This window comes from Malaclemys terrapin, chromosome 22, assembly GCF_027887155.1.
Source record: "Malaclemys terrapin pileata isolate rMalTer1 chromosome 22, rMalTer1.hap1, whole genome shotgun sequence".
NCBI lineage: Eukaryota > Metazoa > Chordata > Testudines > Emydidae > Malaclemys > Malaclemys terrapin.
Window position 1 is genome coordinate 13284504 of NC_071526.1, and position 27678 is coordinate 13312181.

General features: G+C 45.0%; 2 protein-coding genes across 10 annotated transcripts; one reads left to right on the forward strand and one right to left on the reverse strand.

Moving 5' to 3' along the window:
- Positions 1–703: 703 nt before the first annotated feature.
- Positions 704–17025, forward strand: SYNC (syncoilin, intermediate filament protein). 6 transcript variants are annotated; one of them, XM_054011770.1, is made up of 5 exons: positions 2567–2856; positions 5100–5254; positions 8603–9572; positions 13031–13155; positions 14738–17025. In XM_054011770.1, the coding sequence occupies exons 2-5, from the start codon at positions 5193–5195 to the stop codon at positions 14793–14795; spliced, it is 1215 nt and encodes a 404-aa protein (XP_053867745.1). In that variant the 5' UTR covers positions 2567–2856; positions 5100–5192; the 3' UTR covers positions 14796–17025. The 6 variants fall into 6 exon arrangements, with proteins under 6 accessions (XP_053867750.1, XP_053867746.1, XP_053867745.1 ...); XM_054011775.1 differs by lacking the exons at positions 2567–2856; positions 5100–5254 and adding an exon at positions 704–802; XM_054011771.1 differs by lacking the exons at positions 2567–2856; positions 5100–5254 and adding an exon at positions 1155–1331.
- Positions 16434–26857, reverse strand: RBBP4 (RB binding protein 4, chromatin remodeling factor). Of its 4 annotated transcripts, none has more exons than XM_054011767.1 (12): positions 26694–26857; positions 25234–25378; positions 24357–24502; positions 21741–21914; positions 20895–21010; positions 20609–20787; positions 20379–20505; positions 20178–20255; positions 18848–18924; positions 18686–18743; positions 18479–18589; positions 16434–17508 (listed from the first exon to the last, which is right to left on the reverse strand). In XM_054011767.1, the coding sequence occupies exons 1-12, from the start codon at positions 26827–26829 to the stop codon at positions 17443–17445; spliced, it is 1413 nt and encodes a 470-aa protein (XP_053867742.1). In that variant the 5' UTR covers positions 26830–26857; the 3' UTR covers positions 16434–17442. The 4 variants fall into 4 exon arrangements, with proteins under 4 accessions (XP_053867742.1, XP_053867741.1, XP_053867744.1 ...); XM_054011766.1 differs by having other exon boundaries at positions 25234–25381; positions 26694–26856; XM_054011769.1 differs by having other exon boundaries at positions 20609–20769; positions 26694–26853.
- Between the last annotated feature and the right edge of the window lie 821 nt (positions 26858–27678).

Below are 27678 nucleotides of genomic sequence, written 5' to 3' on the forward strand. Positions count from 1 at the left end.
ATCCTCAAGATGATATGCTAGAAAACACTGAGGAGCAGAAGAATCAGGAGTGGCGGCACATGCAATCTTAAAACCTTTGACACAGGCTGTGAATGCAGTAAAAGAACGAAAGAAATGCTAGGTTACATACAGGGATGGGGAAATGATCCTATCCCTGCTTGAGGGATTACCCAGGCCTCTCATGTAAAACTCTCTGCCCCTCTGGATACACTGGGGAAAGCAGAGCATTGAAATTGAGACAATTCAGAGAGAAGGGCAATGGCTGACAGGGGATCTTTAAAGCTCTGCATTCTTTGTGAAAGAAAGCCATCCTGCTCCCATTTAAATCCATGGGGAAACTCCAATGAGAGCAGGATAGGCCATTAGAGGAGAACTCACTGAGGAGTATGAAATTCTGTGGGGACTAGACAGGCTATGTGCTGCAAAATTGTTCAAGTTAGTTAGGGTTACCATTCGTCCGGATTTACCCGGACATGTCCTCCTTTTCGCGCTAAAAATAGCGTCCGGGGGGAATTTGTAAAGCACTCACAATGTCCGGGATTTCCCCCTCCCCCGGCAGAGCGAGCGGCTGGGAGGGCTGCAGAAAAATCCCGGGCTGGACTCCTGAGCAGCTGTAGAGGAGCCGGAGCCGCCCTGCATTCTGAGTTGGCCTCTCCTGCAACCCGGTCCGGCAGCACTGTGCAGGGCCAGGGACCGTGTTTTGTTGTGCAGGGCCAGGGACCGGGTTTTGTTGTGCTGGGGAGCGCAGCCACGTGTCCGGCTCGGCTCGCACAGAGCCCAACACCCTGTTCTGAGCAGCAGGGTAAGGGGGACCGGGGGCAGGAAGGTTCTGGAGGGGGCAGTCAAGAAACGGGGGGGGGCTTTTGGGGGGGGGTGGAGAAAGTTTTGGGCAGTCAGGGTACAGGTAGGGGGTAGGGTCCTGGGGGGCAGTTGGGGGGGGGTCTTAGGAGGGGGCAGTTAGGGGACAAGGAACAGGGAGGCTTAGGGGTGGGGTTCTGGAGGGCAGTTAGGAGCAGGGGTCCCAGGAGGGGGCAGTCAGGGGACAAGGAACGGGGGGAGGGTTGGGGGGGCGGGAAGTGGGAGGGGCAGGGGCGGGGCTAGGGCGGGGCTCCTCCCGTCCTCTTTTTTGCTTGCTGAAATATGGTAACCCTAAAGTTAGTGTCAGAGACAAGAAGCAGACAGAGGACATGAACTTAAGCTAAGAAAGGAGGACAATGGAAAAGAACTTAGGCAGAATGTCTTTATATGGATAGTATTTACCATGTGAGATAAATGGTCCCACCAGGGAGAAAAGAGGAGACACTGATTAAACCTCTTAACACTTCTGTGGGGTAAGTATTATCCCCATTACAAAGATGGGTAAAAACTGAGATACAGACAGCTAAATGCTTTACTCAAGATCTTTCAGTGAGTCAGTAGCAAAGCTGGGTCCAGAACCCAGGAGCCTAGAACCATGTTCCTCTATTCTAACATTTATTAAACCCACTACCCAGATATTGGATTTGGAGAAGATGTGAAATATTTGAAGAGGGTGAGGGGGGAAAAAAGGCATAATTCAAAGGAAAAAACGTGAACCCCAGCAAAGCGGGAGGGGGACAGACAGAGAGAGAGTGAACTAAGTATTACTTTTGTGCTCTGTGGTGCTTAGCTATTTTTAGTAGGTCAACAGGTTCAAAGCAGAAAAATCTGTAACCCCAAGAGAACAAGAGGGACAATCAGGGACGTTGCAGTTTTTAAAAAAAGCAGGAACATTTAGTTTTTGCAATATGCTCCTACATTTTCTTTTCTCCTTCATGGTTTTAGCAGTGTTCCTGATAAGCCTTCACTGGTGCTGTTTACAGGAGCAAAGTACAGACTATTTTAGTTCACACACACACACACATTTTTTCAGATTGCCCCATACAAACAGGAATCCATCCAACCTTCAGACCTGAATTAACCAAAGAGAAGCAGATGTGGGGAGTCGTGCTTAACCAAATCCAAAAAGGGATATCATTTCTCTGCAGCTATGAGGGGTCACAATGTTGCCGAGCTCTCTTCTCTGGACTTGCTGTAACAAGCTGCATTGTATTAGCAGCCCTGGGCCTATCAGATGTAATGCCCCTTCCTCTCCTGATGACACCCTAGCTGACTGTTGCCTAGCTGTACTCACAAACAGATCCCCAACAGGAGACGAGCTGCAAACTCACCCAGTCCAGAAGGAAAGCACAGCTGAACTTTTTCACATTCCTCCCTCCCCTGAAATATTTAATGGATAAATCAGAAAGAGGTGTAAAGCTGGCACTTCAGAAGTAACCTTTTTTTAATTTCATCCCATACAAGGCTTTTTCTACCCAGCGCACATGACCCACAGGTTTTGTCCCCCTGGCAGCTTTGGACAGTTATATATTTATACTCACACACACACACAACTTGTTCAAGTTAATAGCATTCCTATGCTATTGAGTCAAAAGGCACTCCACAAATAGGGGAGCTGGGGGGGAGGGAGAGGAGAAGAGGAGGAGGAGTGTGGACTGTACTGAAAAAAGTATCTTTTTTAACAAAAATATTTGTCACTGAAAGCTGAGTTTCCTTCAGTGCTTATATTGGCAAGCCCGATTTAGCCCTGATTTCACTGGAACTTAGAAACCTGAAGGCAAACAAGGGATGGGTAACCTGATCCTTGCACTAGTGTTTGGCCCAGGGAGGATTAGCAAGACTGGGGAAGCTGACGTTTGGGACTACATTGACATTTATGAATGTTTCAAGAGAGTGGTGGGTGTTGCTTGGCAATCCGTAGGTAGATAAGCAGAGCCAGTTTGTAACTGCCTGGGAGGATGCCGAGGACCGGGCACGAACAGGGCTGCTACAGCAAAGGTAAAATCTAGTTTAATTCCCACCAGAGATTATTGCTGGATTGACAGATTATTTGTATTTTTTGAATGTAAAGGCGCGCAGATCGCAGGGCCTATCAGTACAATAGGAACGCAGGGTTGTCAAGACCTGACAATCTCAGTGAAGGAGGTGTCGAGAAGTCATTTGTGAGGCTGTGAACATCTCACTGAAACACAACAAAGCCCTTCATTGCAAGAGGGAGAGTCTTTAAAAAGGTCTTAAAATTAATCCAAAAAAGCAGAAACTCCGAGACTTGTCGGGTCTGCAAATGCAAAGGATAAACTCCGGCCTCTGATAGACTTGACTGTATGATAGATCTTCTTCCTGGGGTTACTTCTACCTTGTGACAATCTTTATACATCTATAGTTTTATGTCTTTCCACTCCTTTGTTGATGGTTTTATACAGCAGTCCTTTATGCTGGGAAGATCATCATCACAGGGTTATGTAATCACCGTTAGCAAGTAACTGGCATCTTCTTCCATTTCTGAACTTTCTGCAGCTGGTATATAGTGAACAAGGCGAAGGCTGCCCTGAGAACTTGGAGGGGGAGAGAGACAGCTGCCAGGTTAGGGACTGAGGCTAAGATTTACCACCACTGGAAAGGAAAGGGCATGGCAGCAGCAGAACCTGGTGGGCACAGCTTGGCTCATCTCCCCTCTGCACTCTCTGCATTACACTCACAATAGCCACATTTCAGAGGAGACGAAGCATGAGTGGAGCACATTTGTATATCGGTATTAAATGTTAATAAATGGGAATATATTTGAAAGGGTGCAGTCTTGAAACAACACAGCCCCATCTCATTCCAAAGGACAGGGAGAATGTTACTGTCAGAGCAGCACTGCAGGGGTGGGCAGGTTTATTAGTGAAGCTCAACTGAGCTCCGTCTTGTGCCAGCTGAGAGGGGAAGACTGAAGTGCAGTGGCAAAAGAGAGATAATTTAATTATTCCTAATAATAAGAGCACCTGGCACTTATATATTCACTTTTCAACTGCAGATCTCAAAGTGCTTTACCAAGGTCATTATTCTAATTCCGTTTACACATGGGGACAGAGGCACACAAAGGTAAAGGATAGAAATTTCAGAAGTGTATAAGTGACTTAGGAGCTTAAGATTATGTCTAGACTAGGAGCACTTTACCAGTATAGGAATACAAGTATACTATACCAGCAAAGCTATCCCAGCGAAGACCTAGTGTGGACACAGCTCTACTGTGCTTTGTACCAGTGTGGTAAATCCACTCGCCCATGAGCAAAACAAGCTAACCCAATAAAAGTATCATTTTACTAGTATAGCTGCATGCACACTACAAACTTTTGCCAACACAGCTCAGTCAGTCAGGGAATCTCAGACTCCTGACCAACAGAGCTATGCTGGCAGAAGTCTGTAGTGAAGACACAGGCTATGTCTTCACTAGGAACACTGCAGCTGCACCACTGTAGCACTTTGATGCAGACACCACCACAGCAACAGGAGGGGATCTCCATTGCCGTAGTTAATCCCCGTCTCGTAGAGGCAGTAGCTAGGTTGATGGAAGAATTCTTCTGTCGATGTAATGCTGTCTGCACCTGGTGTTAGGTCGGCTTAACTACGTTGCTCAGAGGTATAAATTTTTCACATCCTCGAGTGACGTAGCTGGGTCAACCTAACTTTTAATTCTAACACCTGGCTACAGTCTAAGTCTAAGACCTGGTCTAGGCCTAAAACTTAGATCAACTAGATACATCGGTCAGGGGTGTGAAAAATTCACACTCAGAGATGTAGTTAACCCAGCCTAAGCCCCGGTGTAAAAACCGCCTAGCTACCACCTCTTGAGGGGCTGGATTAACGACACTCCTTCCATCCCTCCTTCTAGACTACTGTGCCACAGTGGCAGAGCGGCAGTGCCGTAGCTGTGCCTGTAGTGTAGACATAGCCTCATTGTCACAAGGAATTTAGGGACCTACATCTCACTGAACGTCAGTGGAATTTAGGCTCCTAAATCATTTAGGTGCTTTTGAAAATTTTACCCAAAGTGATTAGCTCTAGCTCAACTAGTGAGTCTGGGGCAGACGGAGGAGTAGAAGCCAGGAGCCTGACTCACAGATCGGTATCCTAGCCACAGCAGCGGGCAGTGCCCCATCTCTAAAGTCCATTTAATCTCAAGTATTTTTAAGTGATCTGCTGGGTTTTTTGGTTTTTTTTGTAAATTCTGTAGTATTTTCTATTTCAATTAACTAAAGGTAATCACAGGCCAAGAACTCAGAACGAACATTGCAAACCCTTACGCCCCACCCTCCAACTGATCCCACCCATTCCACTCCGTCTGCTTTCCCATGGACGGCTCACCAGACAGCTGCCTCTCTGTGCAAGTATCCCCATGGCTGGACCGGGAATGGTAAGGGCATTGTGCCAGTCAGGGAAGAGGGCCCAATAAGGGCAGGGAAGGGGCGGGCTTAAGGCTGCACAAAGAAAACCATCCCTTCAAAATCCTTCTAAAAATCAAAGGAGCACAGCAACCCAGAGCTTGTGCTCAGTCTCGAACAGGGTAACTCCAGCCACCACCTTCCCTGGCAAATGCCTCCCAGGATGGGCATGTTTTAGATCCAGGCTCCCGAGTCCAGGCCCATAACCTGCCTTCGACTTCCGGAAGGACCCAACCTCATTTACTGTAACTTGCCGCCTGCTAAAAATGATCTGGAGCAAGGAGCCAGTTTTCCCTTTCTCCGCCCTCCTCCTCCTCCCTGACCACGCTGGGAGGGATCCAGTGTCAGCCTGCAGCTGGCATTGCAGCTGGCTACCAGGCAAAGAAAGGGAGATTGCTGCTTGGAGGCCAGGGGGCTCTGGTTTCTAACACTTTATTAATAGCAAATACACACTCCCATGCTACACCCACGTCCAGTCCAGAACACGAGGAACTGGGCTCCTGGAGAGAAAGGTGAGAGCTAACAATTGCAAATTGGGGCTGTGCTTTTTCCCCTCATCGGGGACCAGATGGGGTAAAGGGGGCAAAAGTGGAGGGGTCTTCCCTGAGCAGAGCCACTTTCACCCTTCTTGCTGGGATTAACCCAGAAAGTCCAGCAGCTCTGCTCAGAATGTAGGGCAGCAGGGCTCCTGCAGGCAGCAGCTTCATTCATTTGAAAAGGTTACAAGATCTGCCAGGAGTTTGCCTTAGTCGATTCATGCAGGTCAGACTACCAGCCATTCTAGTCTGTGCTGAAGAATGTATTGTACTTCAGCACGGGACCATAAGGAAGGGATGTTACGTGCCAGGTAAGAGATTCCTTGTGTGAACTGGAAAAAAAAGTAAGTGTGTGAGAGAGAGAAGAGGGGTGGCATGGTGAGTGGGTGTGAATCTCTAAACCCAGATCTGGAAGGGTGGGACTGCAGTGTGTGGTTTTAGGCAGTTGATCAGTTTCAGGATTAAATCCTGTAACAGCAGGACAGGTGTGGCAGGGGTTATTTCCTGATTTTAGTCCCACACATGCAGATGAGCACCAAGAGGTTCAATTAGCCAAAAAGTTGATGGTACCAGCTGAAAAGGGGCTCTGCTTTTGTCCTCACCTTTTCATGATCTTTCCCCTTCTCCCTTAGGAAATAAGAGACACTCGCCCTGCTTCTGAGGCTAGGGATGTGTCATGATTTCAGAAAACTGCCTTATTTGGAAAGAGGGAGCGTATCCGTGAAAATAATCTGTTCTCTCTCATCTTAGAACTGTTTTAGCGAACAGAGGGGAGCGCTGTTATTGTGCCAGCCTACGCAAATTTATTTCTAGGTGACTAGACGTTAGCTCAGATCCATGCTGGCAGCGAGCATGCTTTCTTCCTCTCTAACTCTACTACAAATTGGGTGTGGTTGCAGCTTCCCCACTGAACCTATTCTAGGGTGTATTTAAAAAAAAAAAGACAATGTAACCGCCTTTTTGCAATAGATCATTCTCTCCTCAGGACCCCAAAGCACATGTTTAGACCAGTTATGACTGAAGCATTTTGTAACAATAACATGTATTAGGGACTTACATAGATTGTAGTGGATGAATGATCAGCTCACAGCTGCGGAGGCGAGTTAAGAATCCCACCTGGGAAAGCTGAAGCTTCTCTACTCTGTGTTAAATGTTGTATTCCATCCTCAGCCATCTTGGAGAGCCTGGATGTACTCGATCAGCACATTCCCTCCCTCGGAGGCTGTGTCAGCATGGCAGAAAACCAGGCAGGTTTTAATGAAAAAAAAATCTATAACTTGGCAGTATGAATTGCTGTCTGCCTGACATTTTGTAGACAAGCTCTCGGTGCAACAGCACCTAGTAAAAGCCTTTCATTTGACTTTCTATCATTCGGAGTAGTAAATTCTCTCCTAAAAATAAAAGAGATACAGACTTAGCACATATATTCCAGTCACAGCACATGGGAGAGGCAGGAAGACGCATCTATTATTATTATTTTGTATTACTGCAGCACCTCAGCGTCCTAACCAAGGCTTGTCTACACTTACATTGTATAGCACGCTAACTTGCTGGCTCGGGGGGGTGAAAAATCACCCCCCTGAGCGCAGCAAGTTTGAGCGCTTTAAAATGCTCGTGTGGACAGGCTCTGAGCACTGGGAGCCATGCTCCCAGAGCTCGGAGTTATTCCCCTCATGGAGGTGGATTACCAGGAGTGCTGGGAGAGCTCACGCTCACACTTCAAAGCGCTGCCGTGGGAGCGCTCCCGCAGCAGCCCTTCGAAGTTTCTAGTGTAGACGTAGCCTGACAGAAATACAGTTTGACAAGCAAGAATATGAATCTAGGCATGTTTAATGCACCCATCCCTACAGCATCTAGCTACCAGCTCACGTACCAACTACAGCAGAAAAATAGAGATGTGTTTCCACACCCAACCTCTAGCAGCAAACACCTTCACTCATGCAAACAAAAAAGTTTAGCCGAGTGTTGGTCTCGGGGTACATATGCCCACAGACATTCCAGTAGGATCCTCTGTGCTTGTGGCGCAAGACAGTGTGAAGAAACAATGAGTAACTAGATCAGGACCATTTGGTCTATTTCCTATGAGGCAACAAGGAGTGATCAGAAACAGTCTTACTACCAGCAGCCAGGAAACAAAAGGATACATCTACCCTGGTATTTACAATGCAACAGTCCCCATAGTGTCTATGTGCCAGGGTTTCAGCAGAGTCACTCACTGGTCACATCCTGCCATGGGATAACGGTTTGCATCATTAGTGAAGTTTTACTACCTGACCAATCATGGTAGTGCAACTTCGCAATGTATTGTCCTGGGCTGTTTATTCTGTAACTCCCTGCAGTTCCACTGGATGAAGTGGCTCTACAGTTCTGGGAGGCTGGGTACCACTGGGTATCTCTTCTTCCCCGTCCATCCGAGCCAATGGCACTTCTTATTTTATTTGTTAAACCTCTTCGATTTTTTTAAGGGCAAACTTGGTGTAAGACCATGCACAATGCATCAATTCCAACCAATACTGTAGCCTTCATGCTTGAAGCGGCTTGTGCGTTTGAGAGCATGGTCTCTTGTAAAGGACAGGAAGGGTGTCTTACTTGTGCAAAGGCAGCTAAGAGCAGCAGAGATGGGGCCCTGCAGCAGAAGCAGGCACTAGCTTGACACACCATTAATGTTCCTGGTTCAGGGGAACCCGCTTGAGGAACCATTCCTTAACACTTCGGCGCGGGAAAGGGAAGGTGGAAACTCTCAGTGAGTGCTGTTCTGATTCACGCTTCATCTCTCATTTCCAGGGACCTGATGGCAGATTCAGAACCCCCTTTGGAGCTGCACGTGGACGATGCAGGTACATGCTTAGAGCTCGAGGGAGACGCTACAGATGCCCTGTTGGAGCCTGAAGGTGCACATGCCCCCTTGGAGCTACGTATGGATGTCACAAATGCCCCTCTGGAGCTGAACAACGCAGGCGCACCCTTGGAGCAGCATGTGGATGGCGCAGATGCTCCCTTGGACTTAGATGTTGCAGAGCCCCAGACTCTGAGCATTGAGGAGCTGGGAGAGCATTTCCAGGAATGCATTGAAGCAGTGGAGCAGCTGGAGGAGGAGAGGGATAGCCTCATCCAGGAACTCACGCTGCTCCGGGAACCTGCCCTTCAAGAAATCAGACAAGCTCATGAGGAGATACTGGCAGCCTACAGACTGCAGGCCAAGGTGGAGCTGGAGCGGGACAATCTGAGAAATGAGATCCGACAAGTCAAGCAGAAGCTATTCAAGGTGACCAGAGAGTGTGTGGCTTGCCAGTACCAGCTGGAAACCAGACGGCGTGACATGGCCCAGTATGCGGTCTATCGGGCTGAACTGGAAACCAGGGTCAGCCAGCTTTCCGAGGAAATATCGCAGCTGAGAGAGACTTGTGAAAAGCAGAAGGAACAGTTCAGGCAGCGTCTGGAGATGCCCCAGTACCGGGGGGATAGCCATTACTTGCAGGAGAGCCGAAGGCTTTCCATGGAGTTCGAGAGCTTTGTGGCAGAGAACCGCCAGGGCCTGGAGAAACACTATGAGCCGCAGCTCGTGTGCCTTTTAGAAAGGAGAGAAGCCAGTGCTAAGGCTTTGCAACAAACACAGGGAGAGATTCAGGGGCTGAAGGAGACACTGAGACCCCTGCAGGGAGAGGCCGGCAGGCTGCGGCTGCAGAACAGAAATCTGGAAGAACAGATCAGGCTCATTAAGCAAAAACGGGACGAAGAAGTTCTCCAGTACAGGGTACGTTTTACGGGCCTATAAAATAGCTTAAACACCATTCTAGTCTAGGCCTAGTCTCTGCTGCTTCCCTGTAGGTGGTCTGGCTCCTGGATTCAGCAACAGCATACTACAGTGATTGGTGCTAGACAAGTACCTTACACACAAGAGTTGGGAATCTTACTCTGAAACCTGTGGAAACTAGGCTATAGAAGACACTGCACTCAGAACCCAGGGAAAAGATGGCAGGGAATAACAGGGGTAATAGGAAGTCAGACATCTTCTACTTGCTGATACATTTAGTAGCCCAGAAACGACAGATGTCCCTCTCCTTGATGGAGGCAAGGCAAAGCAATGGGAGCTGCTAGGTAGGCAGAAAAGAGAGGTTAGAAATAAAGAGGACACTAGGCGATATTGCTAGAGATTCACCACCATGGACAGCCAAAGGAAATATTCTTCTAGGTTAACCAGATCGGTTACTGATCTCCTCTTCAAACGTGAGGCACCTAGATAACCGCTCCAAATAACAAAGCCAGTCCCTACCTCGCACACTGTGTGAAACACAGTGGAGCAGCAATAACTTTAGCTTTGTTACTTTCAAAGCAAATCTTAATTAAGGGCCTAAAGCGCAACACCATGAGCTTATCACCTGCATGTTCATTGTCAAGGCGTTAGTTTAAAGCCTGTGAAGCAGTGTAGTGCCAACGTTGTTGATTTTTATACCTGCAGCAGTTGTCTTATGTATTTGCATTTAAATCGGATGTCAAATACAAGTCCTGCTAAAAGGTTTTTGTTTTTTGAAAAGCCTCTAAGCTTTGACTGACCTATGAGACACAATGAAACAGATCCTCTGTATAATTCAGTGAACCTCCATTGACTTCAATGAAGCGACACCAATTAGCACCACCGGAGGATCTGGCCCTCTCTCTATTTAGATTTGTCCCAGGAGAACATGTCTCTGTATACTGGATACACAGGCGTAAAAGTGGGACCAACAGGACTACAACAACACTGCATATCCAATATACAGACACATTAGCTTAACAGGTATGTAATACACACACCTCTGCAGATTTATTTCTGCCTTAGAGACATGCATGTTCAAATACCACAGAGATAAGCACCTCATAAACAAAGAGAGAGAGAGAAGGAGAGATGTATCCAAAGAGTCCAACTTGCAGCACATCACATTTCTGCTTGGGGCTACCCGAGAAGCACCTAATAGCTTCACTTTGTGCTGAATACAGCAGCTTCTCTTATACCGAGCGAGCTTCTGCGACGACACTAGTGTTCAGAGTACTGTCTGCTTCTGGGATTAGTTCCAGGTGCTGGTTAGTTTATAAAGTCTTAAATGGTTTATGCCTGTTATTTATCTTGTCACCTTGTTGGCAGGACACTGGGCTGCTAACTTGGGGAGCTTCAGACTGCTGTGTAAGACACATTGGAATTGTCCTCTCTGGTGCATCATTGGCAAAGCCAGGGAGTGGATGTCAAATATTATCTTGAAAATTTAAGTCTTTACTAGCAGCTGATTTGAGTAACACAAAGCACCAGTTGTGGAAATGTTTGGCACCATTACAAATGCCTAAACCAAATACACTGTTATTACCAAACTACTGATGTTGATGGGAAGAGCTGTAGACCTTCCTCTATTGTTTCAAGTAGGGCTATTTTCCCCCCTAGAAAGAGAAATGATTTTCCTACAAATTCCCATACTGCATTAGACCAATGGTCCATCCAGTCTGGTATCCTGTGTCCTCCACTGGCCAACATCAGAAGCTTCAAAGAAAGATTTAAACCTTCATCATGGCTACTTATGCCATAGCCTGCTCAGAGGATAGAAAGGAGAGGGAATTTCTTTCTAAGCAAGTGCAGATAGTGGTTGGTTTATGCCCTGAAACGTGAAGGTTTAGACCTCTTATACATTTTTTTATCCCAGTTGGTGTAATGGCAGATATTACTCAGATAAATGAGTACTCCTTCTCTGAATCTTTGCCACGTTCTCTTTTAGCAGCGAGTTCTACAGTTCAAGGAGTTGTGTAAGTTTCCTTTTCCATTTTAAAATCTGCTACATTTCCTTTGTCTTGTTCTTGTATTATGACAGAGGATAAACAGAAGCCCCCTAGCGGACCCTTTTTCTATACCTCTATCACATTCACCTCCTCTCTAAAACATAATAGTCCAGCTCTAATCTCTCTTCCTATAGAAATTCTTTCCCTGTCTTTAAACACTTTCCCTAGTTTTTTTCTATTTCTAGAATATGCTTTTTGAGACCAAACCTGAACCCACAAAATTCAAAGGGGAGAATGTACAGTCAAGGCCTATAATGGCAGACTGTTTTCAGTAATTGTTCTCTCTGCTTTTCTTAACACAGCTATTAATAGAGTCTATGCTATCTAGTCAATGAAGTTGGTGCTCCTTTAAAAGTAAAAGCCTTTCTGAATGCCCTGGTTCAGCTGTTTCCCTAACACTTTGGGTCCCAGTGAAAGCACTGCCTGGCTGACTTCCTCCTGCATTAATAGTAACAGTCTCTCATACTCTGCCACAGGGTTGGGCTTCCTCCCTTGCCAGAGGTTATCTATAAAGACAAGAGAAATGTTCAATGTTAAGCATTTCTCCCCCATTTTGTAGGGAAAGGGAAAGCAATTAACTACCTACAGAGTGCATTTAGGTGAAGATGATCCACCACATTTATCCCCATTTCACTCCACAGCTTTTCAGCTAAGTTAAAGCAAGCCAAGGCAGTCAGTGGCTTCTAAAACTGGACTTGGATTTCAATCCCTATACCCTTTCCGAACGCTACTGTTGAAAAGCTTTTGGCAAGTTCCCCTGATCATGCAGGAAGGTAACAGATGCAGCAGGCGCTGTATGAAGAGGTCAAGCCATCTATGTCCAGATCAGCTTATGGTCTTACATCAACTTTTCATTTTAGATTTCTCTTCCCATTCAGCGCTCTGAATGGACAGGGCTTGCTGAAAATTGATTCAGATCTCCCCCCTATTTCCACAGCACACAAGAACTCAGGGTGTACTTTCCCCATTAATTTCCTCTTTACCTCCTGGCAATTTTACATGAAGATAAAAATATAGATTAGATCTCTCTGAAACACAATTTTCCTGTTTGTATTACACTTCAGTTATCGCTTCTTGAGGCACTAGGAGCTGAGAAACATCCCATACGTACAGATGAGCCAACCGAGCATGCATTCGCACATTCAGCCAAGAGCAGAACTTCCTCCCTTGGCAAACTAGGTTCCTTATCTATACCAGGGAATTAATCAATGGGTGGGGCTAGCCACCAGTATAGCTGCAATGGTGCAAACCCATAATGTAAACAGGCAGATCTGCTATACTGATGGCTGCAAGCAGGGCAAATCGTCTTCCTCCCACTCCTCCCCATTTAGACAACACTAAGAGCTGGTTAACCTTCGTCTCCCAGGCACTGTTTCAGAGTTACACATCAGCCATTTTCTTTGTCCACAGGAACAGGTGGAAGAGATGGAAGAGAGGCTACGGGAACTGAAAAACGAGGTCCAACTTCAGCAACGTAAGAACCAAGAATTGGAAGAGCTGAGGACCAGCCTGCACCAGGTGCTATCTATTTACAAGTCAGTTTATTTCTCTTGTTTTCAGTAGTTTTCAAGGGCAGCCTTAGACGTTGGTTGAGTAGGAGCCTAAGGCTCCTAGTTCCTATACAAGCAGGGGGCCAGAGCAGTACTATTTTGATGGAAAGCACTTACCGTGCAAACTAGGCACAATTCCATTAGTGTCAGCCAGAAAAGGGTGGGATTGGCACTCATAAGTATTTACCAGAGAGCAGGATGAGACGGATAGAAATTAAAATGGATAGACCTTTAGCAACACAGAAGGATTGAAGTGGGGGCACAATTTTCTTGAAGGCGGCCCCAGTTTTGGAAAAGTTTGGGAAATGCACCTGTGGATATTCTCCATCACCACAAGCAAAGGGGAAAATTCCCCTTCTAGCCAAGATACCACTACTGCTAATTTTTCCTGGGGACGCCTCATCATGATATGGGAATGCTCCACAACGCCGAGAATTTCAAACAAAAATACATTGAGAAGCGAGACCGATGATTGGTCTGATGCAAATCAAAGTTTGCACTTCAGGGCATCTTACCCCTTCCTTGGGCTGTACAGGCTCTGGAGGTGTTTAGTAATTTTTCTTTTTACTGTAGCATTCATTTCCCCTCACTTTTTCCTTTTGTACAGTTTCAGAAAATAGTCCCTCACTCCAGAGAGAGAGGATATGTTTCCCTCAAAACCATTAGTAGGGAATCGCCCCTTCCTTAAGAGGGAGAAATTCAGTCTCCTAGCCCATTTCATCTCTAGTCCCTCTCCCAAGACTGCCAAAGAGTTAGTTTTATCCACCCTTCTGAATGGGTATCAGGTAGCAAAGACTTTAGGACAGGGTTTCTCAAACTGGGGGTTGGGAGCCCTCAGGGGGTCATGGGGTTATTATATGGGGGGGGGTCGCAAGCTGTCAGCCTCCACCCCAAACCCTGCTTTGGCTCCAGCATTTATAATGGTGTTAAATATATAAAAAAGTGTTTTAATGTATAAAGGGGGGGGTCATACTCAGAGACTTGCTGTGTGAAAGGGGTCACCAGTACAAAAGTCTGAGAACCCCTGCTTCAGGACACTACAGATGTAGGCCAGATTATTCTAAATCACAGGTTTCAAAGGCCAACATTTTCAAATGTGAATGGTCAGTTTTGGACTCTAAAATCGGTATTTGCACCTAAATAAAAGTTCTCCAATAGTCAGAATTCCTGGATACTTACACATGCCGCAGGTGTTCACCACTAAAAGTTAAGCCACTTAATATGGCTTGAGTCATCTAAATAAGAAACCTAAAGTGGGTACCCAAATTTGAAAGTGTGTGTTGTTTACTCCTTTGTCTGTGGCCTGCATGTCAACACCCTTCCTCTCTCTGCCATAGCAGTAGTTCTTCATTTGTCAAACTCCGTGCTAAGGATAAGTTGATCTGCATTCTAGAGGCAAATTTCACAGTTCTACATGCTTAGTCAGCCAACCTGGTTGCTATCCAGTGCTATTCCTGCACATCTTGCAGCACTAGGATGTTCTTCATAAATAAAGTCCGCCTCCCGTAACTCTCCAGATCATTATTTCATAGAATTGGTGGCCTAAATTTACTTTATTCCCTTGCAGGGGCTGCTTAGAAATCTATGGTCATCTTTGCAACTCAGAAAAAGTCGATCAAGACTGACTTATGGACTTTCCTTATTCTGTCAAAAAATAAATGCAGAGGCGCTCACTGTGAAGGACTGAGGTATCTGCAGTGGACACTTGCATTTCCCTCTCCCTGCTCACCCCCTCCTAAATAATGCATAGCAGCTATTTAAAATCAGGACTACTAGACAATCATTTGCTTGTTTATATTTCTTGGAGGTGCTGCTGTTGATCTTCTAGCATGGTAGAAAGAATGAAGCTGCTGTCCTCTAGGAGAGCATAGAAGAGTACACTTGCACTAAACAACGAATCTATAAAGAGGAACGATAGATGTAGGTTTTGCTGTGTGGTTGGAAAGCATATCTGATCTTGCTTTGCAGGTAGATCGTATAAGCCTGCACAGAAAGGATCATATAGAAAGCCATTTTTTTGTTTGTTTCAAACAACATACTTCAAAGGACTACTGTTGTTGCACGGTAAACAGGATTGTTTCTTTTGTAACCCAAAAGATGACTGCTGTATTGTGACATGTTCTAGTAGGGTCCATAAACTGAGTTCCCATAGAAGTGGTTTCCACTTTATATAAAAATTTCACCTTGAAAATAAGGATTCAGGTTTTAAAGGCTGCTTGTATATCCCAAAGCACCTTCTGCCTCATAGAAAGTGCAACATGCTCATGTGATCAAATCAAATTTACAGCTGTTTTGTTCACACCTTAATGTTCATCATAGGTCTACATGCTAACAGCCTATTAACAATCGGTAGGGGGTTTAAGACCCAGGCCTGGTCTACACCTAAAATTTAGGCTGACCTATGTTGTGCAATGGTGTGAAACATTCACTCCTAAAGGTGGCTCAACTACACTTCTAAGCCCCACGGTAGACACAGTTTGGTCAACAGAAGAATTATTCTATCAACCTAGTTACTGCCTGTTGGAGGGGTGAATTAACTACAGCCATAGAGAACCCCCTTCCATCACTGTAGCAAGTATCTACACCATGGCACTGCAGCAGCACCACAGCATCTGTAGTGTAAACACAGCCCCACTCAAAGCACCTGGCGAGATTCAGACTCTACAGTAACCCCTTTTCAGAATTACACCTCAGTCTGCTCAACTTCTTGAAAGCCAAACTTTACCTTATGTTGAATGAATCAGAGCCACAAAGCCTTATATAGAAAGGCAATCCATGCTACGTAACCTTGAATTGTATTTTTTGACCTCACGGATATCAAGATTTTGGACTCTCCCCGCCCACCGCTGCCACGCCATTAGAACTTTGTCCTTGAGAGGGTGTGAACAGAACTTTCTAAAGGCTAAATTATGGATAGCTCTGTACATATACTCTAGAAGGAATGGGCAAGAGAGCACCCTTCATTCCTCTCCTATCACCACAGCCACGTTTTGGCTGAAGGGGTCACAGAAGATACTATGTGGTACTGCTGCCAATGCTAATAGCCCCAGAGGTTGATGTGGAGGAGAAGCCATGGTCCTGCCTCCTACACACCAGCATTCTCCTGGCAGCATTTGCGCGTCACCTTTTAAAGCACCTCCTAGAGGGTATACCTCCACACACTACTGCTCAGAAAGCACCTCTGTTCTAAGAGGTACAGTTTTGCCTTGAGAATGCACTTTTCCTGAAGATAAGCTTCGCCAAAAAATCAAAGCAGTACACCATTTATGTAGAAAAACAATTTATTCCATTTGAAGCACTTACACATAATTAGTCATGGAGAGTAACAGCCTACTGGTGGAACAGGTCACCCTAGTGGGAGATGTGCAGAAGTTAGTGGTCAAGGACTAACTCCTAAAAAAAAGTAGGTCATCCACATTTAGTTAATATTTTGTTTTACATATACCAGCTATCAATGGTGTTTTCAGATTACTGGGCATGCCATCTGTGGTACATCAGTCAGGTAAAAACATACAACTTTACAACTTGGTGGTCCCAAGTTTTAAAAACCATTTCACAGAAAGGAAAGAAAATATAATATGAAAACACAGCTCAAGAACACACAATAGAGCAAACTACATGGGTGGTGAATAGTGATCTGCAGGAATAGCTACTGTATCCAAAATTCTGCGTTGCCCACCAGAAGGGGAGGGATGGGGGAAGAGAAAGTGAAAACCCAGAATTAAGGAAAGAACTCTAGTTCTGGTTGAAGTCAGAATCTGCACTTGAAAATACTGGCACACAGACTAAAAGGATCCCGATAGTCTGAGTTTTACCAAAAAGAGGACAAGAGATTCCACTCTCCACTTAACTGCTCACAGATTAAAACCCCTTGCAACATCTGAACCGCATCATCTCAGGCACACACTTAGGTGGCTCCAAACCTTGGTTAAAGTTAGCCAGAAAACTTGCAGCTTTAGCATTTAAGCAGAATGGGGAAAAAAAAAAAAAGTGAGGTTTTTTCCACTTCATGAAGGCATCTTAGGCCCCCTCGATACACACAAAGCCTCTGTAGGAAATTTAAACAAGGAGCTATAGCACAGTACCAGCTCAGTTGGGCCAAGCCCTTAAGTTAGAGTCCTCACTGTTGGAGTTAAAAGCATTGTTGATGGTATCCACATAAGGAAGGCTGAACACAAAGTCTATGTGTGTCTCAAAACCAGTGTTAAATCAATATCAGGGCTGGAAGGGAAGAGAGGGAAAGAGGACTAAAAACAGTAAAAGGTCAGTCATCTAGGACCCTTGACCTTCTGGATCCACACTTCCTTCAGGGTCTTCATCATTATATATGTTCTCAGCCTGCAAGACAGATATAGGGGATGGAGAATTGGAGAAACACTTAACAGGACAACATTCATCCAAGTTAAAGGGATTCAATCGGAACACTCCCAAGGACTGCAGTTTTAGCAGTTGCTCATCTCCACATACTGAGCTCTCATCCTAGATCCCTCAAGGCCATTTAGCATTTACAGAAGTGTTACTATAAATACAACTGAACTGTCTCATAATGGTCATGTTTTCCACAGTATTTCCTTAAAGGTTCATTATAAAGACTGTAGTTTGTACATAAGGAGGCAGGTCCCGAATTGTGTATTAACTGTAAGTGAAGATCACGGAGAATCCCACTGTATTTTAAAGAAAATTAAACATATGGAAACTTTTTTTTTTTTTTTTTTTTTTTTTTTAAAGCACACATACTCTACACTCAGTAAGTGCCTTTCAGAAGATCTCAAAGCACTTCAACACTATCATACCAAAGCCCCTGCAAAGTGGATATTCCACCCATTTGTGGGTAGATAAACAGGAGGTAAAAAAAGTAACTGTCAGCGTATAAGTCACTTAAACACCAGTTTCTTTTCCTATGCTTCTAACTGGTGTTATGTAAAACAATATAAAATTAATTTCCCCAGCCCCATTTATTCTATTTTACCATCTGTAAGCATTTCACTCACTTTGGACAATGACCAATCAGTTTTCAACTTCTCCTTTGGCTCTCACACACTAATATAATGTGTGGGTTACAAATACTGGAAGGGAATGTTTATTTTTGGAATTGAGAGACATGAAGTAGTTTCTTTAATGTTTGTAAAAACAAACAAAACCTAAACCAACAACTTCAGTATTTCCGTGCGGCCTTGGCCAAGGCTGCACAACAAGTCTGTATCAGAGCAGGGAATTCTACTTTGCTCAATAGATCTGAGATAGTGTCATTTCCCCACACAGCCACCAAACACACACCCCTGCACACACAAACCACAAAGAAACTTACCATTTGCCAGACTTGCATAATATTGTCTTCTGATACAGAACAAATTACCCAGGGTTCATTGGGATTCCAGGAGAAATCAGATATCTTTGCAGTGTGACCACCATGAATAAACTAGTATTGGGGAAAAAACAAAAGAGAGAGCATTCAGATCTACAGTGCAGAGATGGAGAGCATGTCAGATCCAGTGTTATGGTTTGGGAAACTTACCAACAGCTCCGGTGGGCCATCCTCTGCATCTTCAGGGGACTGTTCTTCTCCAATTTTACTGTAGTAGAAACAAGAGCAAAATGTAAACAGATTTTTCACAGGACACAAGGGAATTGATTCAGGAAAGGCAATAGCAGATAACATTGTCAGTTTAGGACTTACCTCAAGTCCCAGACATTTAGCCTGCGGTCAGTACCACTGGAGGCCAAAATAGTTTCATTATGAGGAGACCACTGAACCTGCACAAATAGAAGCACACCAGAAAGGAGATGAATCTTAAGAAGCGATGCGTGAGACAGTTAGTGGAGCGACATCTGCTTTATCTCATGAATGCAGTTTTCCAGCTTCGAGATGTAAATGCATCAATTCAAAATATGAATTTTCCATTGATAATGCTTTTACATGGAAGAGAGGCTCATGACTGCATGCCTAAAGCATGAATGAGGTGATGTGCTCAGACTCCAGGGAGCTGCAACATCCAATCTTCCGTCTCATGTGGGATGCTTACTGAAAAGCACTGCATCCTCCAAGGGTTACACTTACACAATAAACCATGCCACTCGTGAAATAAGAGGCAAGATTACATGGAGCACAAAAAAAAAAGCAGAACAGAGGGAAAAGGAATAAATCCCACAATCCTGTTTATACCAGCCCAAATACTAGAGTTACTGCCTCCAACTGGAAAACAAACTATTCCTGGGAATACTACTGAATCCGGCAGCTGGGCCAGAGATCGAGGGAAGAGAGTAGGGTTCTAAGCACATAACTTCCAACAATGCATGTAAAAGCCATCAAGTGTTCTATTTAGAAGCAGTTATAGTTCTCAATGATAATCATCTTACCCAACAAACCCCTGCATATTCTTTTCTTTCAAACAAGTCTTCCATTTTGCTGCTCTTGGACAATTAGCTTCACCTGCCATCTCTTCTGATGCTGAAGACGTTAGCCTGTCTAAAAAGGGGTCCTGCTTTCCCAATTGCTCCCTGTCTCTAGCTGATCCTGAAGATCCCCATTATTGGTCACCAGTTTGTACTCTATGAAGGTGCAGCTTTCCTTGAGGGACAAATCCAGATGATGAACATGCTGCAGCCATTTCAGCACACCGCCTTGTTTCTGTCTACCACCATGAATAATTTAATTTCACTCTTCTAGTGATAAAGAGGAATGGCCATTAAAGCTACCTCTCATCTAACCTGTTCCATTCTCCCAATCATTTTATTAACTCCCTTAAGGGTTTGGTATTCTCCCACATTTAGAGGGCTCACTATTATGGAGCTCCTCACTGCAACTAGTTACTGTGGGGAGAATCACAAAGATGAGCTAAAAACCACCACGAGTTTTTAATGCAAATATTCTTAGTATAAAAACAGTGGAAGGAAAGGAATTAAATGGACTAATTTTAACATTGTGCAGGGTGTCAGTGTCTCAGAGGCCTCAACTGCAGGAAACAAAAATCAAAGAAATTCCATAAAAAAATACCATTTTACTGTACCTGAAATATTTCATCTTTATGAGATTCAAAGGAGTGCAGCTTCAGTTTTAGGTTTCTCAGATCCCATAAGGCAACCGTCTATTCAGGAAGATGGAAAAATAAAATTAAGGCAAGAGTTACTTTTAGCAGAGTTAGCAATATATAGTTGTGTGAACATGAGCTTAAGGGATGTCATCTGTCCACATTCAAGACAGACCATACCTTATCAGCTGATCCTGTAGCCAGAATAAACTCACTATATGGATTGAAAGAGAGGCAGTTCACTTCAGCTGTGTGAGCATCCACAGAGTGACTAGGTTTGGAGGTGTTGTTTGACCGGGTGTCCCAACTACAAAGAGAGGGACCGTGATGGGATATAAATTTTTCTTGTCCAATGTCACAAGAAAGGGGGAACGTCCCCAACTTTACAAATAAAGATACTACCCACTTACATCATGAGCTTCTGATCATCAGCAACAGATCCAAAAAGAGATTCGTGGAGCAGGTGCCAAGATACATCTTCCACTACTGCTGTATGCCCTGTAAAGATGGTCTTTGCATCCACCACTTTACCTTCCTTCGGAACAGCACTAATATCCCACAAGCAGATGGTCTTAAAGAAAAAGTGTATCTTTAAGATAGAGGAACTCTCCTCACCTCCCCCCACCCACCCCCAAAAAAGCGATAGTTAATCAACTAAAGCGCAGCCGGCATTTTACATATATTTACAATACTCACATGATCATCAGAAGCACTAAGCAAATGCCCACTCAGATTTGGATTCCATGATAGTCCATAGCCTTCCTTTTGGTGTCCACGAAGACGCAGATCAGGGTTACACTCTCCAGAAGGGTCTGCAAAGGTAATGTCAGAAAACTTCAGTTCCTAACAACTCCACTAATGCAAGCCCATCATGAAGCACGATGACAAGAGTTCTATGGTGCTTTCCCAAGCTTTGCTTTCACATTTTAAACAGGATTCCCACAGGAGATTTACTATTCTGATAATTCTCCTTACTGCATTAGTAGGGTCTGTTTTCAATTAAGTTCCCAAAACCCACTCATTTTGTAATTAGCAATGATCTTCTTCTGCTTCTCCTAAGAGAGCCCCAAACTAGTTTTTAAGGCGACTCCTCCCCACTTTGCCTAGGCTGTTTGCTGATAATTTTACATTGCTGTTAGCCAGGACAGCAGCTCAGCCACCTAGCAAACAAAACTGGCCACTGAGCATCTTCCATTACCACAACAGGTGAATTCCCAATACTGCCTTATAGTGAGGAACTGCTAGTGGTGCCCCACTCAGCCAATACATAAATATTTAAAAATTAAATTCTAAACAAGGCATGACAGAGAATGCAATGAGGCAGCCACTGGTGGCACACATCAACTAGTTCCTTGGAGAAATCTTCTACACAAGAAACAAAAGTAGTTTTTAAACTTAGAATTAAAACTAAGATGTATTCCACAAAAACCCTTAAGCTTCTATTGGGCTGTTTCCCCACCCCAAAAAAAGACTCATAAGGCCTATCCACTAGAATTTTGCTCAACTTTGCTCAGCTATGGTAAGAGACAGAGCTACAGACACCTGGTTTAGAGGGGTGTTTGGTGTAGTCAAAGACCAGGACATCGCTGGATGGAGTCTTTGTGGCAATGATGCATGGATTTTGGGGCATGTAGCGTGCTCTGTTCACTTCTCCTTCATGATTGATCTTTATTTCAATTTCGATTTTCCCACTAACAGATCCAAAGCCTCCAAACTCTGGAAATAAGGAACAGACAGCGGTTAATAGTGAACTGAGCATGTCATTCAAATCAGAATACAAGAACTCAACAAGGCCAGAGAAATATCCACATGGATTACAGGACAATACATCGTTCTGAAGCAATATTCACAAAAAATAAGCCAGGAGAAGCTGATTTTCAAATACTGCATTTTGAAATATATTTGTTGTTGTTACATCCACACATCAGGGCTCTAACTAGCTCCCAAACCCTCCCCCTCCCCCCCCCAAGACAGTTTATTACTAAAACCTTCTGCTAATTATTTCAGCTAAGAAACTCACAACAAACGTATTACTGGTAAAGATGCAAAACTAAGTTTTAAAAGAGCCTCTCTGTTCTACAAATAGGTCATGTATGTTGGGAGATCGATTAGAACACATCTGTTCCTAAACACAACACAGTTTGAGTCTTGCCCAGTTAGATGGTACCAAACTTTGTTTAACAAAAGCATAATACTGTCCTTTAAGGCCTGGAGCTACAGCACAATTTTGTTCAACAGTTCAGCCTGCCTCTGCAGCCAGGACCAATACAGCCTTCAGCCTATCCCCAAGGCTCCCTGAAGATGATACAGGACCTTGTAGGAAAAATCTGGCAGGCAACCCAAGTCTAGGAAAGAGAATAGAACCTACCACCATTGATCTGGCAGCAGGGACCAGAGATGAGAAAGGTGTCAGAGTGACAGAATCCCTGGACAGAGTTCCTGACCTCTCTTCCACAGTGTTGGCATCAATCTACCTACTCCTATGAGTGGATTCACAGTAGATTTCTCTTCCATTTCTGAATGATAATGAAACCACATTGGAATCTGGCCCATGAATGTAAGAAATGAGACTTTCAGAGAAATTTAAAATTTTTAGATAGGAAACTATCAATTCACTAAAACTTATCAACTGAACTCTCAGTAAAATGGCAAGGTTTTCTTTTGTGATGAATGTACTTTACAGTACTGGGACATTAAAAATAACTAAAAAAGTTCACATTCCTTGTCAATGTTCTTGTAATCAATTAAACAAAGTTCTTGTTCATGCTCCTCATTTACAACTAATAAAAATATGCTTAAAATAGAAGATAAATGGACAATAATAGAAAACAGATTTCTGTTTTACAGAGTGGAACTGAGGTAGAAAGGTTATATTAAGCAACCTGCCCAAGGCCACAAAATGAGGCCTTGCCATGGGCCTTTAGACAAGGCATTCATTACTGCCACAGCTAGGATTAGGTCAATCGTTCTTGGCTTCTAGTCTAGTGCTCACAGTTCAATAGACCATACTGCCTCATGTGGAAGAATGAGAAGTAGCAAGTATATCAGGGTTATAGAAAAAGTCAGATGACTAAAAAAAATTCAATGATAGCCTTTTTGAAGCTGTGTTTAGCATCTGAATATGAAATTGAGAGCAAGTATTGTGCGGTATATTCCTTGAAAGAGGCACTAATGTGAAAGTCATTACATTAAAATAAAAACCATTCTGGGACCATGATTAAAGGTTTTGGGGTGAAGAGATTTCTACAGACTTCCCATCCCAATTATTTGAATACTTCTTGCAATTTTATTGTGATTCACCCCCCATCATGAAAAACAAGAAGTATTAAGATACCAAGGAGAAAAGCAGCAGCATTACTGAGATTTAACATTTCTGGAAAACAAAGTCTAATTTAAAGTATTTTATTAGATAGAATCCTGTTCATGATCAATACTGAGAAGTCCAAAGATCAAAATGCCAATTGCACAATCCTGGCTTCTAGCAAGAAAGTGCACAGCAAACAACTGGATTGGGAATTTTCTATGTCATGTAGAACAATTGATTAAACTGACTAAAATAGCCATTCCTTATAACAAGTAGGCACACTGGCAGCCAAACAAGGCTGCAGAAAACAAGGGATCCAAACCCAAAGTATTTGACTATTTAACTGGACAAAATACAATCATCCTTTTTATTCTGAAGGGGCTGGCACAAATATTGACAGCAGGATTCAAACTGAAGAGAACATTTGAAACATTACACCCCCTCTGGGCAGGGGAAAAGGACCCTTTCACCAGGTTAAGAAAACAGTCACTACAAAGGAATACTTTATGCACTGTAAAAGACAACCTGTAGAATTCAGTCATCTCATAATGGATAGACAGTTGTACCCCACCATTTTGCAGTAAACCTTTCCCCCTTTCTTTTCATCACATTTTACTAACAGTAACCCTTTTTTCTTGTAAGTAAAAATTAAATTTCATTCAGTGTAGCATATGGATTACAGAGGTACTGCGTAGAAATCCATGAAAGAGAAGCTGAATCCTTTCCTGATGATTAAATAGTGTAAGAGTTTTTAATTTTATATCTGTACTTTACAAACCCAAAGCTAAGAAAAGGCCAAGAGCTAGTGAGAAAAATGTTAGAACTCCACTTTGTTCATCTCATTTGTCTCTTACCTCCTTTCTCACTATCATAGTGTGAAGCATCAAACTGTGCATCATCATTGGGCAGCTGAACACTGGCTATCACAAGATGGTTTTGTTCATCTGAAGTGTGGGTCCCCAGGACTAGTCGGTGAATACTGAAATCTTTGCCTTCGGGTCTACAACAAAATCAAATTACATGAGGAATCAAGGGAGAGAGATCCAGCTGTAACCAGTTAATCAGAATGAGCCATTGCCTGGAAGTTATCCCTTACAAAACAAAATAAAAAACAAACAACACAACCACCCACTCATTTTAGCATTGTCCCTGCCCTCCTACTCAGATAGGAAATCCCCTCACTCCAAACAAGGTTGCTTCCAGATCCTATACTGGAGTCCTCACAGCACCAAAGCCTACTAGTTTTCTTTGCCCCTCTATAGTGTCCCTGATATACCCCCAAGGAGCTTCTAGTGGAATAAAAACCTTGAGGCTCATTAGCACTTTCTGCAGGCAGCAGACGGAAAATAAATTGGCTCAGAAATTTAGGGGATGACAGTGGTTGTGTGCAGACAAGGAAGCAGGCAATGGACATATGTAAACTGTTTACTTTTACTCTGAAGCTTTTGTCTGGTGTAGGGGGGAGGGGGAAGAGCAGAAAACAGAATATTTTGAATATAGGCAAAAAAATGTCAGACAGAAGCTTGTTTCTAACTCAAACGAGGAGCAGAGGTATTAGTAACATTCTGCACGCCATAACAGTCCTCAACTCACTACTGATAAGGCAAGAGCACAAACAGCTGGTCATGGAAGACAGCAATTATACAGTCTCACAGCAATATGAGAGGTGACAGCAAATTTGTTCTTCTGTTGCCTTCTCCCTCCTCATTCAAAATAAGAGGCTCAATTTACCTTGTTACATCAGGAAGCCACTGAGCAGTCAAGCTGGGCCACTCCAGAGCATGGGTCATTACCAGATCATACAGGAAAGGAGTGTTCTTTTTCCAAATTTTATATTCCTCATTGATCACACGCTCCTCCACCGCATCATCAAAGGCTGCTAAAGTTTTTTTTAAAAATGCACAAAATTAATATGGACAAGTACATTTATAAGCTGGCAACAAGACAATGAGGGGGCATTTAACAACTAGCTGTCTGCCTTAAACTGTCACGCTACCGATACATAGACTGTACTTCTACTGAAAAGACAACTATTGGATTAAAAATCCCCTGCAGCACATGCAATCACCTCTCTTCAGATAAAGAAGGCTAACCCAGAACCAATACATAAAGATTCATCATCTCACAGATGTAGAAAGCAATAAAAATTAAATATGCCTGGAATAGGAAGAAGCAGTGCCTAGGCTCAGTTCATACTAGAAATATCCCCAATAAGGCTATGTAGCCCTAAGTCAGCCAATAGATTCCTGTGCATCTCCTTGTGTGACAGGTGAGTTGAATCTTGGCTTACCAACTCACCCTTCGCTAAAAATTGCTTTAAAGATAACGCATAAAGTTTTCTGCCATTTAGAATGGCATTTTTCTCTCATGTTTTCATTGAGCATTAAAAACAAGATCTCCCTCCTTTCATACTAGCTAGGTTTGAGCAACCCAGGAATCTTATGAAAATGCAGCAATAAAGACGGGGTTAGAATCCAGACTGAGCAAAGGTATTTCCAGGTGTGTAGAAGAGGAGTTTGGGGAGGGGGGGGGGGGGGCCTTGAGGGTTAAACGAGTAGATAAGGGCGATTTGGGGAATCACACATGATAAACCCCTGTAAGCAGATGGCAGGAAGTTCTTCAATGGACCAACACGCCCCAGAGAATCAGCTCCCACGCGGGCAGAAAGCAGGAGCAGGCGGCTAGGGCAGAAATCCCTCCCACCCCTGGACACCCCCAGCCCCTGGGAAGCAGTGGAGGGAGGGCAGGGTGCCGAGCGTGCGGAAGGGCCTGACATCCCCGGGGACAGGACCTCGGCCGTGACCGTACGAGGGCGGCGGCGAACCCCAGACGGGCACCCCCCAGAGCCCCCTGGCACGGCGCCCCCCCAGCGGACACGCCCGCAGCCTGACCCCCCCCCCCGGGACAGACCCCGCCCCCCAGACCCAGGGGCCGCCTCCACAGCAGCCAGCCTGGGAGCGGGGCCCCACCCCCAGCCCTTCCGGGGAGGGCGGCCTCGCACCAGGGACCGGCTCCGTGGAAGACACGGCGGGCGGGGTGCGGGGGGGGGGGGGGACCGGGAGCAGGGCCCCTCCCCCCCGGCGCAGGCTCGCCACAGGCCGGGGAAGGGGCCGAGCGGCCTCCGCCCCAGAGAGGCGGGAAGGGCCCCAGGCCGGCCGGGGCCTGGGCGTCGGCTCCGCGCTCTCGCCTACCCTCCTTGTCCGCCATGGCGTCGGTGCAGGCGGTGCGGCCAGCCGGCTCCTCGCCTCCCTCCGTCCCCGCCAGCCGCCGCTCTATTGTTTCCTGCCCCCTGCGTGCGGCTCCAGCGCCGCGCGCCCTTCGCGCCATCAGCCGCCAATCACAACCCGCTGCCGGGCCCCCGCTGCCAATCATAGCGCCGAGGCGACCTCGGGTGGGCGGGCCCAGAGGGCGGCGAGCGCGCTCTCCGATCACGTGGGTGGCGAAGGTGCTGCTGAAGTTCCCCTGGGAGCCGCCATTTTCCAACGTAGGGCGGCATGGACCCTGTTCCTCGCCCAGGTCTTCTTAAAGGGCCAGTAACCAGTCAGTGGCCACTTGCATGCAGGCACCACAGACTCCACAAAGCCCTGGCTGGGATGATTTAGTTGGGAATTGGTTCTGCTTTGAGCAGGGGGTTGGACTAGATGACCTCCTGAGGTCCATTCCCACCCTGATAGTCTATGATTCTATGACTGTCAGGTTCTAGCCCCATGTGCATGCATTAGTTGGGGTCATCCTGGATAGTGGGATCAGCGATTGCACCCCATCCCGCAGGTGATATTGTGGAGGCCATGGAGGAAAAGGACTGTGTTTGCTCTCAGGGAAGGCTAAGGCTATGGCTACACTAGAGAGCTTACAGCTGCACCCATGCCACTGTAAGCCAATGGGAGACAGCTCTCCCATCAACTTAATCCACCCACAACGAGCTGCAGTAGCTATGTTGGTCGGAGAAGCTCTTCTGCTGACATAGCCCTGTCTACACCGGCGCTTATGTCAGTGTAACTTATGTTGCTTGGGGGGTGGCTTATTCACACCCATGAGCGATATAAATTATACCAACAGAAATGATAGTGTAGACATAGCCTAAGACATAGCTGTGTCTGTGTGTGTGTCACACAGTGGACTAGATGAATGTCATTAAAAAGGACTGGCAGAGAATGGAAAATCCAGGAAACAATG